This window comes from Oryctolagus cuniculus, chromosome 4 (assembly GCF_964237555.1).
Source record: "Oryctolagus cuniculus chromosome 4, mOryCun1.1, whole genome shotgun sequence".
Lineage (NCBI taxonomy): Eukaryota > Metazoa > Chordata > Mammalia > Lagomorpha > Leporidae > Oryctolagus > Oryctolagus cuniculus.
In genome coordinates, this window is record NC_091435.1 from 130154345 (window position 1) to 130172354 (window position 18010).

Genomic DNA, 18010 nt, shown 5'->3' on the forward strand with positions numbered 1-18010 from the left:
GAATGTGAACATATAAATGTGCCTACAGAAAAAAAAAAAAAAAACTAGCAAACATCTTTTATCCCAGCTTTTATTCAACCACACTGAAACCACTCACCACTCATTTATAGCAAATTCAAGTCAAGTCGTCTCTCCCTTCTCTACCCCGTGAATGTAAACTCTAACCAGAACTTCACCCTTAATGGGCTGCAAATGTCTTTCTTACAGGTGTGTTCTTCCCAACAAGCACAAAAACCTTAAAATATGCATCACTTCCTCTCATCATTATGATACAAAGCATTCTTAATCAAAAAATCAAATAGGAAGTTTGAGAAACATTTAAAGAAACTGTGGAATTTTATGAGTGACTACATATACACATATATAAGTAAATATTTACATATAAATTGACAATAATCATTATATGAACTTCGGAGACTATCAGAATATCTGAAACAAGGGGCCATATCAACCTCAGCCTCCTTACATTTAGTTTTTAAAAATTCCCTCAGCCTTCCTTAGTCTTCTGAGAGAGCTTTCTTTTCAAAAGCTAATACGTAGGGATTCATCTTAAGAGTCTGGAGACCATTTAGATTCTGACTTTTTTCTTATTATCTGGAAAGCTGATAACTATTAGGAGAAAACAAGACGAAAGCCCCTCCAAAGCCACGAAGCATTAGAAGAAAACAGTCCCCATCTAGCCAGGCGGTGGCTGTGCCCGTACAAACCAACTTTAGATAAGCGGATTTAACAAGTTCATTTCTTCTGTAGAAGCTGGTCCTATAGAGGAAATACGAGCTTATCAGTGGGGCAAAGGTGGCTCCTGCAGAGCCAGACTTCTGTTCAGTCCCCACCACGCGAGGCTCTTTCAGATATTCAGCAACCATCTGCTCACCCACAGGCAGGATGAACATGCAAGCGAACAATGTAACTGCACATGTAGGGCTCCTTTACATATAATCTATTTCTGATTAAATACCTGACTCAATCCACTAAGCTGTCTGAGTCAAACACTGACTGCAGATCTAGACTCATAACTTGCAAAAACAGATACAGCATATTCTTGAATGAAAAATCAATGCACTGTCAATCAATAAACAGTAAGCACACTATCCTAGTATTTTCTAGTGTGTGTACACAAGCATAGAAAATTTTTAAAACATCTGTACCAAAGATGTGAACTATTTCTCTGCATAATGCTATTCCTCTGCATAATGCTATTTCTACTTCTAGATTCTTCTACAAAGAGAAAAAACAAAAACAAAAATAAATAAAATCTACTCTCCCAGACTCTATTAAGTCCCATCTTTTTTGGGCTTTTTTTGTTTGTTTGTCTGTTTATTATTAGACATCTCACCAGGGACTCAAACAGTACCATTTCTTTATAACTTTGAAATGCTAGTGAGTGTCACTGTGTACACTAAAGCAATATTTGCTTAAACACCTTATATCTTTAATCCATGCTCCCTTTCAGAAATGAATGTTGAAAATTCTTTGAAATCAGTATGACACAGAGCATATCTAGAGCAGTTTTCAAAAAAAAAAAAAAAGTGGCAGGGGAAAGGGGGGTGGGTACTAAAATGAACAAATGAAAATATTTTCTGTAAAAAATACTAAAAAATCTGCATTTCTTAGGAAAGTATAGATGAATTTTTTAAAAAAATGAAACAAACAAACAAAACTTCTGGAGGAGTACTTTCATACAGCTCAACTACTTGCAAGCCACAGTTTCATCTACGTCAACATGCAACCTTTTAAAACCACACAAAAAGGAAAGGAAATTTTTAGTATAGCCAGCAACTCTGCAATGGGCCTGCTACTGCTCCTGCTGCGGCTAACCAAACAGCTCATGCCTTTCTGAAGACAGCGAGCTAGGCCAGCTGAGGCTCTGTGAAGATACCCCCAGGTATGTCTTTTTAAATACTTTATATATTCAAATGCTTTCCCATGGATGGCAGATTTATGATTTTTAGTGTTTAAGCCATGTAAGTTAAAAAAAAAAAAAGCCAACAGGTAACTAAGTTGCTGTGTAAGAGGGCACCATTTATGAATCTCTAAATAGATCCTAGTTGTAAGCTACACTGTAATTTTCTTCACTGATTCCACCCATCTGTCACAAAAAGACAGCTTAACTCAACCAGACTCAATAACTAGGGCAGTATAATTACTCACTAACTAAACTCTGTAACGGAATGGCTCAAGGCCATGTTAGTCTCACAATGCAGAACAGGTCACAAAATGATGTTCCTCTACACACATTACAACAGTAATTCCAAGAAAATTCCACTGCAAATCTTTAGAAAATATAATGAGTTCGATGATTTTCTGAGCAAAAGGCTCTCTACTGGAACTAAAAAGACACTTGAAAATGTTTCTTCTTTTGCTGGAGTATCGCTAAGCACCTCAAATTCCACTTGCCAACAATTGGCTCAAAAAATATTTTGTAAGTACTTAATTCTCACATTTGTGCTACAGGATACACAATGCTACAGTATAATTTAACTTCTAGTCAACATAACCAAACATTTCAAATACATGTTTTCATTGCAATCTACACAGAAGTTCATTGCTACAGAGAATATTTATCAAATAAATTTTTATTAATTTTATTTTAATGATGAATTATTTGAGAGACAGAGAGAGAGCTCTCATTTGCTGATTCACCCTCACTCCCCTCGCCGCCAATGCCCATAACCATCCCCGTCCACAGAAAAGAACCTGGAACTCAAATCAGGTATCCCACATGGGTGCCAGGAATCCAATTATTTAGCATCACTGCTGTCTCCAAGGGTCTGCATTAGCAGGCATCTGGAGCCAGGTGCCAGAGACTGATACTGAACCCAAGTACTCCCATGTGAGACAACAGCATCTTAACTAATGCCTTCGCCACAAGGCAAATGTCTGCTGCACAAATTATTCTTTCAACTTTCTCTTTACCAAATAAGCCACATTCATAAAATAAGACTTTCTTATAGTGTTAGCAATAAGGGATCTATAAGAACATATTATTATGTAACATCTGGAATAAGAGTATTAGCCCAAATCCCAGCACCTTATATTAAGCAGGCAGGATATGTGATCAATGTACAAATGGTTTGCTGGAGAGGAAGGGTGTTTTTATTTATTTGAAAAACAGAAAGACAGTGACAGACAGAGAGATTCCATCTACTGGTTCACTCCACACATGCCCACCACAGAAAGAGCTGGGCCAGGCCGAAGCCAGGAGCCTGGAACTCACCCTGGGTCTCACTTGTGGATTGCAGGGGTCCAAGCATTTGAGTACCACCTGCTGTCTCCTAGGGTGTCCACAGCAGGAATCTGGAAGCGTGAGCACAGCCAGGACTAGAACTCAGGCACTCTAATATGGGACGCAGCTGTCCCAGGCAGCATCCTGACCCTGTGCCAAACACCTGTTGCTACACTAGTTTTTAACAGAGAATAAAAGTGTGCTGAGAACCGTAATAGTAACTATCACAAATCAAGGTCATAAGGAACTCGGGGGATCCTGGAGCAGCTCTCAGAGGTGAAGAGCTACCTTCAGGCCCACAGAGATACCGAGAGTGAGGCACAGGAAAGGACGTGATAGAGAGCCTAGGACACAAGCATCAAGGGCAGACCCTAGTCCTGCTCCAACAAGCTGAGCAACCCGAGCAACACCCAGGTGCCAGACCTCAGTCTCCTCCAACTGGGAGCTGTGCTCGAGGCCATCAATAAAGGTTCTGTTCATCCTCTAAGTCCTGGGGTTCCAAAATTGCATCCCATGCAAGTGCACAAGGCAGGAAGGACGTGCTCACAGCACAGCTGAGAGCCCACCTACCTGTCTAAAGCAGAGAGTAAAGATTCAGAGTCTATGGGGAAGACAGTGAGAAATGTGTGGAAATGTAGAAAATACAACCAGCTTATACTTACAGGACAGGATCTAGGTCTAGTTTTTAAGTGTGTGTGAGTGTGTGTGTGTATGTATTAAAATAAAACATCAAAGTACATGAAGACTAAATTTCTTTTAATAGTATCTGGTGGAAGGAAATATTTTACTTCAGCTCATTTACAAGGAAATTGATCAGAACATAATTCTTGCGACACAGTAAATCCTGCCTCTAATCCATACCAGCCCTATAAGCTTGGGTACTTCACTTTTTTTTTTTTTTTTTTTAAACAGGCAGAGTGGACAGTGAGAGAGAGAGAGAGACAAAGAGAAAGGTCTTCCTTTGCCATTGGTTCACCCTCCAACGGCCGCTGCGGCCGGCGCACCACGCTGATCCGAAGGCAGGAGCCAGGTGCTTCTCCTGGTCTCCCATGGTGTGCAGGGCCCAAGGACTTGGGCCATCCTCCACTGCACTCCCAGGCCACAGCAGAGAGCTGACCTGGAAGAGGGGCAACCGGGACAGAATCCGGTGCCCCGACCGGGACTAGAACCCGGTGTGCCGGCACCGCAAGGCGGAGGATTAGCCTAGTGAGCCGCGGCACCAGCTGCACTTCACTTGTTATGCCTCAGTTTTCTCATGTGTAAAACAACGGTGATAACAACATCATTCTCAATGAAATGATGAAAGGTGAATTAAGTTCATGGCAAGTACTTAGCACAGCACAAAAAGGAAGTGTTCAATTATTGTGGGTTTGGTACACAACAAGATTATTCATGGACCCTGAAGTCCTAACTCAGATAGGGAAAGGGAAGGACATGTACCCTTTAAGCGACACATTAACTTAAAATGTTTTATACACATTATATTCATCTGGTTCCATATTCTGTTGTATTCCAAGATGTACGTAATGGTTCATTAAACAACTGGAAGAATTAAGGCTTAAAAGGTTTAACAGTTGTTTTGCTTTGCTTTTTAAGGAAGATTTAAAAGAATGGCTGATTTGGCCCTTGAGGTCAACCATCTTCTATATCAGCCATTATACATACTAACTGCTATTTTTAAAGAGGTTATATGTCAGGCTTTTTCTGCCAAAATAAAAAAAATAGGCTTCTGGTCTTTAAAACCAAAGAAATTTGTTTAATATTCAAAAAGAGGGCTCATATCAAAAGGCAGCACCAGAAATAAGTATTTTATTAATTTTGGTAATATTGATATAAAACAGAATTTTTTATATTTCATACTAAATACTTCAGAACTCAGTATTTACTTTGTATTTGCAGCACACGTCAGTTGGACTGCCCACTTTTCAGTTTTCAACAGCCACAGGTGGCTGGGGATTATGATATTGTAGCCACCATACTATTACAAAATGGGAGCAAAGAAAGGGCGGGGAATAAACAACAATTCAAGGTCAGATTCTAATCCTGGGACTATTTCTACTCATGAAGTAAAATTTTGATTCTTAAAATGCTGTTAACAGGCTACACGACGAAAGCCTACTTTTTAAATTTCACAGCAATTTTCTGTCATTCTCCTAATTCCTCATCAGCCCAAGTTGTTCTAGCTTGAGGAACTATGTGAATCTATATAAAAATAAAAAAGATAGAAAGAAAAAAACAAAAAGCTTCATTGAAAGCAATTCTGCCTGCCTCAACCACAGACATGGTTTCCTCTCTCCACTTCTCAGAATCTCAACTCACTTATCTTCCCTGCAAACTAACTTTCAGCCCAACTGTTAACAAAAGGGCTACCAGAACGCAAAAGCACCAGGTCAAAAATATCCCTCTCAAAAACACAACTACAAAATATTTCCTGAAAGCCTCAAAAACCAGACAACGGAAACCCTGGGTTTCCTAGAATCTAGGATTTTCCTAGCAGGCCACAGTCTGATAAATTCACCAATAAAAGTCTACCCAAGAACTAGAAAGACAACTGGTACTGTGAATGCAAATGTTTTTAGAGACAAGTTTCTGATTTTAATTACTAAGATCCACTCCCTTTTTTTTTATTCCCCAGATTCTTCGGACTTTTTAATTGACAATCATCCTTGGGATCCCTCATGATGACCAACAGTTCATTCTTCTGCCCAGTTTACAGAGATCTGGAGCCATTCACATATTTTTTTTATTTAGTTTTCCTTATCGGGATTATTGGAAGTTGCTTTGCAGCCTGGGCTTTCATACAGAAGAACACACATCACAGGTGTGTGAGCATATACTTAATTAACTTGCTTACGGCCGATTTCCTGCTCATTCTGTCACTGCCAGTGAAAATTGTTGTCGACTTGGGTGTGGCCCCCTGGAAGCTGAAGATATTCCACTGCCAGGTGACAGCCTGCCTCATCTACATCAATATGTACTTGTCCATCATATTCCTGGCATTCGTCAGCATGGATCGCTGCCTTCAGTTGGTACACAGCTGTAAGATCTACCGAATACAAGAACCTGGATTTGCCAAAATGTTATCAGCAGTGGTGTGGCTTATGGTCCTTCTTATTATGGTGCCAAACATGTTGATTCCCATCAAAGACATCAAGGAGAAGTCACAGGTGGGTTGTATGGAATTCAAAAAGGAGTTTGGAAGAAACTGGCATTTGTTAACCAACTTCCTATGTGTAGCAATATTTTTAAATTTCTCAGCCATCATTTTAATATCTAACTGCCTTGTAGTTCGACAACTCTACAGAAACAAAGACAATGAAAATTATCCGCATGTGAGAAGAGCCCTCATCAACATACTCCTGGTGACTACAGCGTACATCATATGCTTTGTTCCTTATCACATTGTCCGAATCCCATACACCCTCAGCCAGACAGAATTCATATCAGACTGTTCAACCAGGATCTCACTCTTCAAAGCCAAGGAGGCCACACTACTGCTAGCTGTGTCAAACCTGTGTTTTGACCCTATCTTGTACTATCATCTCTCAAAAGCATTCCGCTTAAAAGTCACTGAGACTTTTGCCTCCCTGAAGGAACCCAAGACTCTCAAAGACAAATCAGGGTGTGCTAATGAAGCATAAGCGAAAGGATCTCTCAGGCTGCCACTTCCTACCTTTCGGGACCATAAAGTTACATTTTGAAAGAAAAAAATGCACCTCAATAGTAAAATGCAGACTGCTAGCAAATGTGGACTGACTTGTAAAGGCAACCTTGTTCTTCTTATGGTGGTTGATACAGCTTAACCCTGATATTGCTACAAAAACCTCAAGTCTCATAGAATCAATGGCAAAGTCTGTGACAATCTTAAAACACAAAATAAGTCCATGATGCAGACTCAGATATTCATTGAAATGTCTAGAAATGATGTCTTGATTGAAAAATAAAATAATCTCCATGTCCTTAAGCAACACAATTTTAAAAGCCTTTAGATCACTTAAGAACAAAAAAAGCAGGATGCATGAAACTATTTATGCCTAATCTATTTTTAATCCATCATCCAAAAAATTGTAACCTTCACCTTAATACTACAATTTTTAATACCTAATTTTTTTCTAACACAATAAACTAAAAAATGTTTATTTATAAAAGGGCTTGGAAATCTATAGATAAGTTTTAAGGTATTTTATGAGGCATTCTTCATCAATTCACAAAAGGGGCCAGTGTTGTACAGCAGGCTAAGCTGCCACTCACTGCCAATGCCAGCATCCCATGTTGGTGTGCTGGTTCAAATACTGGCTGCTCCACTTTCAATCCAGCTCCCTGCGAATGGGCCTGGGAAGGTAGTGGAAGATGGCCCAAGTACTGGGACCCTGTCACCAATGTGGGATACCCAGAGGGAGCTCCTAGCTACTGGCTTCACTTGGCCCAGTCCTGGCTATTGCAGCCTTTGGGGGGTGAATCAGCAGTTGGGAAGATTCCTCTGTCTCTGTCACTGTGCCTTTCAAATAAATGAATCCTTTTTTAGAAAAGTTTATGAAGTGTGTGTTATGAAAAAAATCAAGCATTATCTTTTAATTCTATTTTTCCATGAACTTTCTGAAGTACTACTACATATGCTTAGATCCTACCTGTAGATTACAAAGATTTCCTAAAAAAATTTTGGTTTTTTTACCATATTCTTAAATTCTCCTCACAGGCACTAGGGCTTAGTCAGATTTTCCCTTATTATTACGGGAGAGAACTAGATTCCGGTGTCAATGTCCTGTTAGCATAGCCTTATATTTCCCCTACTGACTGTTTCTTTTGAACCATACTCATGAGAAAAGGGTTTACGGCAATTGGTGATGAAAAGCTATTAAAAAAAAAAAAAAAAACTAACTTATGACATCAACTGTCTAATGATAAAGCTGATTTCTTTCTATGTTATAATAACATGATTTGCTTAGGTCCTATGATGTTTTCTGAGGGAGTTGTCCTATTATCGTAAAAACAACTGTTTCAGACCTAGAAACTCACACAAAACATATGGAAAACAGCACCAGTCAGGTGTTCTTCAAAGAGCCACACTGTGATAGGAACACAGCGTGGGCTAGGCTGACTAGCATCACTGATCCAGAAAGGCGAGCCTAGTCACTTGTGGGACCTCTACTTTAAAGTATGGGTGACTCCAACTCTCAGGGTCACAACTGCTGATCCACGTCTCACCACTCCCAAGGATGCAGAAAGGATTCAGCACATGGCATCAATTAAAAAGCTTACCAGGGAAAAAACAAGACGAACATAGGGAACCATGAAGGAGTCCTTGTGCTGGTGTTTGTGTTTATTAGCCAAAGCCACAAGTAGTAACAGTAGCTAATGTGTTCGCATTATCTGCAATAATTTAAAAATGGTATTCCTGGAAGCTAGAAAAGTGCCTTTAGTTCCAAACTGACTTTTGCATCTGAAGAATTTTTTTCTGAAGCTTGAAACTCGTATTTATGTTTTCACAAATAGATTATCTTAAGTCTGAAGTGAATAATAAGTGAGAAAATATACAAAGCACTTATTTAAAAAAAATATGGTCATTGCTGGACAAACTGTAGCTGGCTGGTAGGGAAGACAAAGTCCTAGCTGGCTTCACACATCCGACTTGGGACTAACAACTTGGTAAGTTCCAGGCTACCACAAGGCCTACACATAAAAACACATTTTACTGATGGGCACACAAAGACATTATTCTTGCATCACCATACACATAATGACTTTTTTAAACTTTTGTTTAAGTCCCTTTTAGAATTCTCTCCTTGGTCTTTACTCACAAGGGTCACACCTATATTAGATTTGGGGAACATCTGAGGCTCCGTTCTAAACCATACTCTTTTATTCTCCTCACAGGCTCAAGCGGTTACTGACATTTTCCCTTTTTGTCAAGGAGCAGGACCAGACGCTCAAGAGTATTCCAAATGTCAATGTCGTGGTAGCACATGTTTTTATTTCCCCTACTGACAGCTTCTTCTGAATTGCACTCTTGGGGAAAGGTGGGTTAGGACAATTGGTGGTGGGAGCTTATTAAAACCTTGTATCTTACAACATCAGTGGTCTAGCAGATGTTTCATGGTTGAGTAATGTTGTGAGGCGACCCGGTCATTGGAAATCATTCTGGCTTTCTTCTAAGTGCACAGACCTTGGAATGGACAACTTTGGGAGTGACTGTCCCAAAAGGTCATGTGAACAGCAGAATAAATCAGCTGGTGCTTACTGCCTTGCTAAGACACCCACGAGCACAGAGGAGGAAGATCTTCAGAGCTCTGCCTCTCCAAGAAAGGAGCAGAGAACCCTCCAACCATTCCAACATTTTGCCATATTCGCTTTACTTACCTTCCCCTTGAACTTTTTCCTTTTGGTATAATTTCAGTTTTTTCAGAAAAGTTGCAAGCACAGTATAGAGAATTTCTATATACAATTCATCCAGTCTCTCCTAAGGTTAAAGCAGTACACAACCACGCTACATTTGTCAAAAATAAACTTCCTGCCAACCACTTCTCACGTGCTATCCAGTTCCTAAATACAACAGGTCCAAATCCAACTCACACACAACCTCTTCTACAAAGTCAGCCGATTGCCCAATCAGATGCCTGCCTGCCTTCTATTTGTTCATTCTGCACATGTGGAAGGTACAGGAATGTGAGTTCACCTTCCAGTTAGCGCCTGGGTTTTAACTCAATCACTGCACTAACAGAACTACATGCCACTTGATAGACATTTATCTCTCTCCTATCTCATTCATCTTTCTTATGTCCCCAAAAATCTTATTCATCTGTGTAATACCAGAAGCACAAATCAAAAAATATTGCACATAAAAGCTGCTTGGTAAACAACTTTCAATCTGGTGTAAGAAAAAACATGTAGACATCATTTGCAGCAATTCAAATGTTCTTGAAACAAGATACTAATACATAAAATTCTGTTAAAATCTATCCAGCCACTGACACCACACCAGAAATTCAGACGACCTCAATAAATAAACTATATGATCAGATTTATGACTGAAGCAGCAGCAAATGCAAAAGCTTACCTGCTATCAGTCAGAAAAGCAGTTGAACAATCTGACACTCAAAGTTGAATGATCTTATAATAAGTAATCAAGGTGTCAAATGATTGGAGCAGGGACTTACCAGAGGTATAGGAAAATGTGTTGCATACTGCAGGTGACGGAGGAGGTCATAATTAGATGGGAAAATTAATTCCCTCGGTTTTTCCCTCTTCACCAACTTCTCACTGTTAACTGACATTCTTCTGCCCAAGGAAGGGTTGGCATTCTCACAGGACTCTCCAGGCATGGGGGAAAAAATCTAAGTCATGTAAAACAAATGTTAGAGATTGTAAATGAAAGAGGCCAAAACTAAATACAATGTTACACACCAGAACTTAAAACACACAAAACAGCCAGACAATACCTTTTCCTATTTAACCACAAACAACATGAAGAAATTTTGTTAATTTCCACAAAATTCAAATTCAGAACAGTGCACATCTAACAGTATCACCCTCTATTTTTTAAAATGAGAAAACAAAAAGTCCATGCAACAAAAAAATGTGTCTATATTACCAGAGGACCAGGGATTAAACACAGTCTTAAAGGTTAAGAGCTTTACTCAGAGCTAAATTTCCTACAGAAACATATATAATAGTCATTGACTACTAAGACTAACGAGTGACAGATGTAAAAGGTTTAATCTGTACCCCATGCAATATGGTTTTTATAAAGAGTTATACACTGAGACCCATGAGACACATTTTAACTACCCTGTGACAAAGCAGAAAAATGAATATCTAATTAGTGCAGAACCATGAAAGCTGGTTTTTAGAAGCTCAAGACATTCACAGCAAATGAGCATGGGCTGTCCGGATGACAGTGCAGTCACACAGCCCTGAGACATGATGACCTCAAAATGAACAAAAGAGTCATAGACAGTCAACCAGGAGGACAAGAGTGTTATAATGTACCAAGGAAGCAATGCAACCCAAACTGAGGATGACCTGAACTGAGACAACCACATGAGATGACAAGGGTCCTGAAGGCAGGCGGGAGCATGGTAGGGTCACATTTACATCACAGTGCAAGACTCATTCTGGGAGATGGGACAAGCAACAGAAGCAGTGAGACAAGTTGGGGTGGGAGTAGGTGGGTTAACTGTCAAGAAGAATCAAAGGTTGAACCTACTGGAAATTCCGAACCAAAGTCAGTTTTAAAGTCACTCTTGTCTACTTCATCAAAAATGTTAGTGGGTCCTGAGTCAATGCCCATATGCGCCATAATACTCTGCTCCTGATAATCACCAGAGAAAGAATGTTACATTGCAGATCGCAGTTAAGACACTGAAGCTGAAACGTGACAGTGAGATTTCTTTTAACCACTCTACATCTTTTTTTCCTCCACTGTCTTTCTCTCCACCCCCAAAATTAAAAGAAGTTTTAAAGCAAGCATTGCTTGGAAGTCACATTCCTTGCCCTCATGAGGGGACAGTTTTAACTTCCATCATGTTTTCAGGGGAAAACACACTAAGATTCTCATTCACATTACCATAATTTCCTTCTCTGAGCTATTCCTACTTATATGCCCAGTTGTTTTCTTAGAAGAAAAAAAATCTAAATTTATACCTAAAATAGAAGATACCTTGAGGGGGAAAAGGACCCCTTGATACTAAATAGAAAAGAAAAAGCAGAAGTCTAGGAAACATATAAATAGGTAGAAGAATTTAAGTTTTAACTAGTTTCTACCGTGAACAAACTATAAAACAAAAATATTTACATTAAAAATAATTTTTTAAATCCTACTCTAATTGGAAAATAAAAATCTTAAGAGTAAAAACTATCAGTCTAACTCCATAATCCTAAAAGGCCAGGTTTTAAAATTACAAGTATAGCCACTGTTTTAAGAATATCTTAATGGTATATGCCTAAACTCTCTCAGAACCAACATGAGGCCTTATATTTAAGGAACTGTCACAATTTCCCAACACCAGTTGCATCTATTTTACCATGAAAACTTCAGTGAGTACCTAGAAAAGTGTCCAAAGTATCAGCATTTGGCAGAAAATAATAAAGTCATACAGCACAAAATAGTCAGGTAAAAAGAACTACTCTGCCACATTTGAAAAAAGAGAGATTAGATCTTGAATTAGTTGAAGTGAAATATGGGATTTTACAGTGTAACTCAGAACTTCCTGTTGCATATCAAAGAGTGATTAAGTGACAGATGACACATCGGGGGAAAGATGCTCCTTCGCATTAAAAACCTGGCTGGAACATCAGGGTAAAAACACGTCATTCTGAGGTGCACTGTTAAAGGAAAACTGGAAGGTAAAAAATATAATACCAGAAGCAAACGGGGCGGTCTTCAGAAAGTTCATGGGAAAGGCATACGATGGAAAAACTATAGGTGAATCTCAAAAATTCCTCAAAATGAACTTTATCTTATAATCCACTTGTCCATGAACTTTTTAAAGCCTTTTGTGTAATCCCAATCCTATGAAAAAACTGCATGGCCTAACTCATCTTCTCATTAATCAGTCTTTGAGAACCAACAGGAAACTGGAACTCTCAGTGCGGAGCAGAGAGACCCTGGGTCTGCAGCAAGATCCCCCTCCCATCACCAAACTCTCCATGGATAGGAGATTCCCCAGCAGGGCATCGGCTGCACCTGCAGGGCCATACCTCCATCTTCACATCATGGTCTTTTGAATAGTGTTCATCTGCATTCTCCCCGGCTGGCGACCGTGGCCGGGTGGAGGCCGTGACCGACAGGTCTCCTCGCGATATGAGGGTGCACATGTAGGCGTCATGGGAGAAGACGTCATGGCGGATGAACTCACAGAAGAGCAGCACCAGATTCACAAATTCCACCTTTTCACATTCACTGTTGGGATCCGCTGTGGAGAAATGAATTCAATCAGGAATTCCTTAGCCCAGTGGAAAAATTAGCTCATTAGTAAGGCTGCACAGTATTTTCCCTACTTTTCAGTGGTAATCCTTGCTTTAACAAAACAAAAGATTTACTGAGGCTAATATTAGCGTTTTGCACAGAGCTGAGCTGAGAGGCAGGTTTTGATCGTCCAACTCCAAGTGAAAAACTGTATTCAGTGTGCTGAGCACTGAGCACAGTTCTCCTTGAAAAGAGGAATAACCATTTAAGTGGTAATGTAAACAAAGAAAAATCCAGGTGAAGAAAAAGAAAACAGGGCTATTCTTCTGTTCTCCAGTTTCACTATTAAAAAGACTTGGTGACTACTTTTATACCTTAAGTGTGTCTGTGCACTTTCGGGTAGATGTGTGCATTTTTGCAAAGGAGACTTTACAATACAACTACAATGTAAATAGCCTGTGAAAACATATATTAAGTGGGATCACCTGAAAATTAAGGGGAGATGGGATACAAAGAACACAGATGGAGTGTGCAGTCTTTTCTGCTATTGCCAATCAATCTACCTCGCGCACGTTATGACCTGAAGATCTGGAACTGTGCTCTACAACGTCCTATCAGTGCCGCTGCAATAAGACAAAACATTTTCAGACTCGGCCTGCCACCTCTGGTACCATTCACAAGAACCACAAGGAGACAGAGAGATTTCCCCGGGGAATGGGGGAGGGGCAGCTCGGTTCCCTCAGCCTTGAGCCTCCGAGCTTCTTCTCCTCACCATGGCACTCAGAGGCCGGCAGCTTCTACCTGGAGGAGCAAAACACCGTCTTCTCACGGACGGCAAGTGCAACACCCAGATCCGCAAAGGCACAGAAGGAGAAAGAACAGGAGTGCGGAAGGGAAGCGAGGGGCGAAGCGGCATCTCCCCCAGGGCAGAATAGCAGCTGGAACTGCTGACTTCCAGGCCTGACTCCACAAGTGCTCCTGTCAGTTCTCCTCTGTCCTTCCTGCTTGCTTGTCCACAAAACCACAGCCTGGCTCCAGAGCCGGCTCTCCCTCTCTGAGTAACTCAATCACAGCGCCCTGAACAAAAACATCCCCTGGCCTCATCTAACCCACACCAAGACCTCTCCTCAAAGCACAGAGGCAGTCCCACTTCCTGCTGATTTGCCTCTTTCTTCTCTGCAAAAGCCTCTTCACGTTCTTCCGTCTCCACGTAGCCTAAGATCCTCTCTGCTATACTTCTTCATGTGCAAATCGCAGTCTGAGGGTAGGCATTTGGAGCAGCAGTTAAGAGGCCTGCATCCAGCACTGGAGTCCCTGGTGGGAGTCTGGCTGTGCTCATGGTTCCAGCTTCCTGCTGACACACAGCCTGGGAGGCAGCAGGCGATGGCTCAAGTACCTGGACCCAGCCACCCACCCACATGGGAGACCTCGATTAAGTTCTTTGTTCCTAGCTTCAGCCTGGCCCAGCCTTGGCTGTTGTGGGTATTCGGGGAATGAATCAGCAAATGGGAGTTCTTTCTGTCTCTTTCTTTTGTGTTTCAAATAAAAATTAAATACAAATTTTTAAAAGTTTTATAGAAAAAAATCTCAGACTACTATCAAGTCTACACAGCTCACTACATAGTTCACTCACACTATGAACCCCTGGGTGGCTGTTTATTCCACATACCTACAACCCAGCATGAACAATAAAATAAAGAACAGAAAGGAAGTGCTTGAGTTGCCAGAAATGTCTAAGAAAGTGCAGCAAGACAGCCAACCATCTTTATTAAATAGTCCTTTATATCAAGGCCTTGGTTATAAATTGGTTCTAGTTGGTTTCCCCATCTTTTAAGAGCAAGAAATAGAAAATCAGAAATTTAGAAAACCACACCAAGAAAATAGTGAGTTACAATATACAAATGAGGGTCACAGGGCCCTAGCTCTTCTATTTCAGTGCAAAAATATCTAAAAAGCAAAAATGAGCACACCAAATATAAGGGAGTGAGGTAACAATTTTTACATGATTAAAATCTGGAAATTTTAGAGTCTTGGAAGCTTAACTCACTTTAAAATCGCCTGAATGCCTCCAATAAAAACATGCTTTTAAATTTTGCTCAATAAAACACATATTATCTCTAGTGCCAAGAAGCTTAAGTAACATGCAAATAAGAAGAAAAAAGGGAAGAGGGAGGAATTTGCTCACAAAAAGGTCAATTCCCTTATTTAAGATCTAGAAGCAAAGAGCTTTCTTTACTTACACAATGAGGGAGCCTGTGTATCCAAAAATCTTAACAGAACATTCTGGAAAACAGGCAAACTGGAACCAGCAAGAGAGGCTGAAGAGATAGACTCCTTCTCATCCAAGACTTCTGATTCCCCACATCTCTGAGGATGAAGTCATAGGCATAGTCAGTCACAGCAGAGAAACAGACTCATGAGTCATAAATTTGTTAGCTTTTAATTAGCATTTAAGTTCTTAAACAATACATGTAAAACTGAAGTTTCTGTACCATACTTAAGTAAATGTCATCACCCAAAAACAATTCAAATTATATCAAAGAGCAGCCCTAAAAAATTATTCATGTGAATTAATCTCTAAATAGCACTATATGAGTACACATCAAATATATGACATAGCACAATAAACTATTCACTGCCCTGTATAAAACTGGTACACAATAATTTCAGGTTGTCTTAGTATTTAAATAGCTCATGGTTAACTGTATTTCCCCTGGGAAAGATCTGAATATGTTATTGAATTTGACTTTTTTTTGTGTTTGTGTGCTTTTGTCAGGAAGTAGGTATGGGTGTGTTTGGACAAGTACAGTGTCAATGAGAGAGCTAACATAATCCTCTAATAACATTCTTTCATTTACCACACTTCACCACTAACATCTCTCAGAACCACTGCTAATCTCCAGAATTCATGAAATACGTCTGAAGAAGCTGTTCACTTCTACATTCTTAAAGAAAGAACTTACTAGAAAACTAGAGAAGAAACAGTTTAAAACTCAACTCTAGGCCGGCGCCGCGGCTCACTAGGCTAATCCTCCACCTTGTGGCGCCGGCACACCGGGTTCTAGTCCTGGTCGGGGCGCCAGATTCTGTCCCGGTTGCCCCTCTTCCAGGCCAGTCTCTGCTGTGGCCAGGAAGTAAAGTGGAGGATGGCCCAAGTACTTGGGCCCTGCACCCCATGGGAGACCAGGAGAAGCACCTGGCTCCTGCCATCAGATCAGCGCGGTGCACTGGCCGCAGCGCGCCGGCTCCGGCGGCCATTGGAGGGTGAACCAACGGCAAAGGAAGACCTTTCTCTCTCTCTCTCTCTCACTGTCCACTCTGCCTGTCAAAAAATAAAAATTAAAATTAAAAAAAAAACTCAACTCTAATTACTGAAGTTCATTCATTGCAATTCACCATAGAATAGTCTGTCTTTTCATAAAGTACAGAAAAGAGCAATGAAAGGTTTTTTCTAGTTTGCATGTTGTACAAGGAGCCATTTGTTTACAACTTAACATCAGTATCTGCAAACCCCAATTTCAACAATATGGTCTTTTGTTTGCTTCTTCTTTCCCAACAAAGGAGAAGCATGCTCTTCCATTTTCATTCTTTAATGGCTTCAGAGGAAGTAGGTATATTATCAGCAACATAGCCAGCTGAGTGTTCATTAATCCCCATAGCTGGGGCCAGCACTGTGGTGCAGTGGGCTAAGCCTCCGCCTGTGGCACCGGCATCCCATATGGGTGCCAGTTTGATTCCCGGCTGCTCCTCTTCTGATCCAGCTCTCTGCTACAGCCTGGGAAAGCAGTAGAAGATGGCCCAGGCACTTGGGCCCATGCACCCACGTAGGAGACCCAGAAGAAGCTCCCAGCTCCTGGCTTCAGATGGGCCTAGCTCTGGCCATTGCGGCTATTTGGGGAGTGAACCAGTGGATGGAAGACCTTTCTCTCTGTCTCCCCCTGTCACTGTCTGTAACTCTACCTCTCAAATAAATATTTTTTTAAAATTTCCATAGCTAACATTATCTCGGCATCTCCTAAGCACGGCACACTACTCTGGGTGATAGGGACACACACACACTGAACAGGATGGGCAAAGGCCCTGTCCTCAAGCTTATACTGAAAGAGACAGCAGCTATCAAATAATAAGCAAACAGCACTAACACGCACGACTTGGAGGAAAGTACAACAGTGACGTGAGAAAGAGTGGCTGAGTGGTGAGTGGGTGCCTTCGCGTCAGGCCATGTGGTAATGGAAGACCCTCCCGAGGCGACACTGGTTAACCAGGGGAGCTGGACAGGCAGTGCCACTTCCTGAAACGGGAATGACCTCAAAGGAGCTTGCCATGGAGAGACTGCCCAGCAGAGCTCGCCACCAGAAGGAACGGGGTGAGCAAAGGCATCCAGCAAGAGTGAGCTCTGTGCTGCTGGGGAGCAGACTACGATGGCTGCAGTTAGACCCAGGGGAGAAGGGAGCAAGCGGAGATGGTAAAGGCAGGCCGGGCCAGCTCAGGTGAGGCTCTGCAGGCCGCGTACGGAGCCAGGAGAGCGCTCTGGGGAGGGCAGCAGGTGAGCTGTGTGCTCTGGGAAAGGTCGCTCTGGCTGCTGGGTAGAGAAAGATGGAGAACACAACGGGAAGCAGAGAAGAGACAGGGGCGCTCTGAGGCTTTCCAGTGAGAGAAGCAGCGGGCCAGGGCCTGGGCCTGGCCAATCGTATGCGGTCCCTGCTAACATCTGGCGGGAAAGATTTCCCACCCACAAAAGCTAATCTCGATGAAGGTAGCTCTCTTTCTTTCTTTATAATCTCAATACTTCAGAAACTCTCTGGAGCCCAAATATAATCTCAAAAATTGACACAAATTGGAATCTATAATCCCACAGCTGCCTCATGAAAATATTTCCA

General features: G+C 41.2%; 2 protein-coding genes across 9 annotated transcripts in view; one reads left to right on the forward strand and one right to left on the reverse strand.

Annotated features, from left to right (window-relative positions):
* MED12L (mediator complex subunit 12L) overlaps positions 1-18010 on the reverse strand; it is a 355610-nt gene that overhangs the window by 228440 nt on the left and 109160 nt on the right. For 4 of the 8 annotated variants that reach the window (XM_051859042.2, XM_051859041.2, XM_051859040.2 and 1 more), the window contains exons 13-16: positions 15371-15497; positions 12923-13137; positions 11430-11534; positions 10381-10557 (exon numbers count right to left, since the gene is read on the reverse strand). In XM_051859042.2, the coding sequence (XP_051715002.2) occupies positions 10381-10557; positions 11430-11534; positions 12923-13137; positions 15371-15497 (624 nt within the window). The remainder of the gene's footprint in view (positions 1-10380; positions 10558-11429; positions 11535-12922; positions 13138-15370; positions 15498-18010) is intronic. The other 4 variants (XM_051859044.2, XM_051859043.2, XM_051859045.2 and 1 more) reach the window with 2 other exon arrangements.
* GPR171 (G protein-coupled receptor 171) lies at positions 1768-7195 on the forward strand. Its single transcript, XM_008266339.4, has 2 exons — positions 1768-1885; positions 5862-7195. The coding sequence occupies exon 2, from the start codon at positions 5905-5907 to the stop codon at positions 6865-6867; it is 963 nt and encodes a 320-aa protein (XP_008264561.2). The 5' UTR covers positions 1768-1885; positions 5862-5904; the 3' UTR covers positions 6868-7195.

What these genes read in the sequence shown, in the direction of transcription:
- GPR171 (XM_008266339.4), top strand. Translation starts at nt 5,905, where the DNA reads ATGATGACCAACAGTTCATTCTTCTGCCCAGTTTACAGAGATCTGGAG.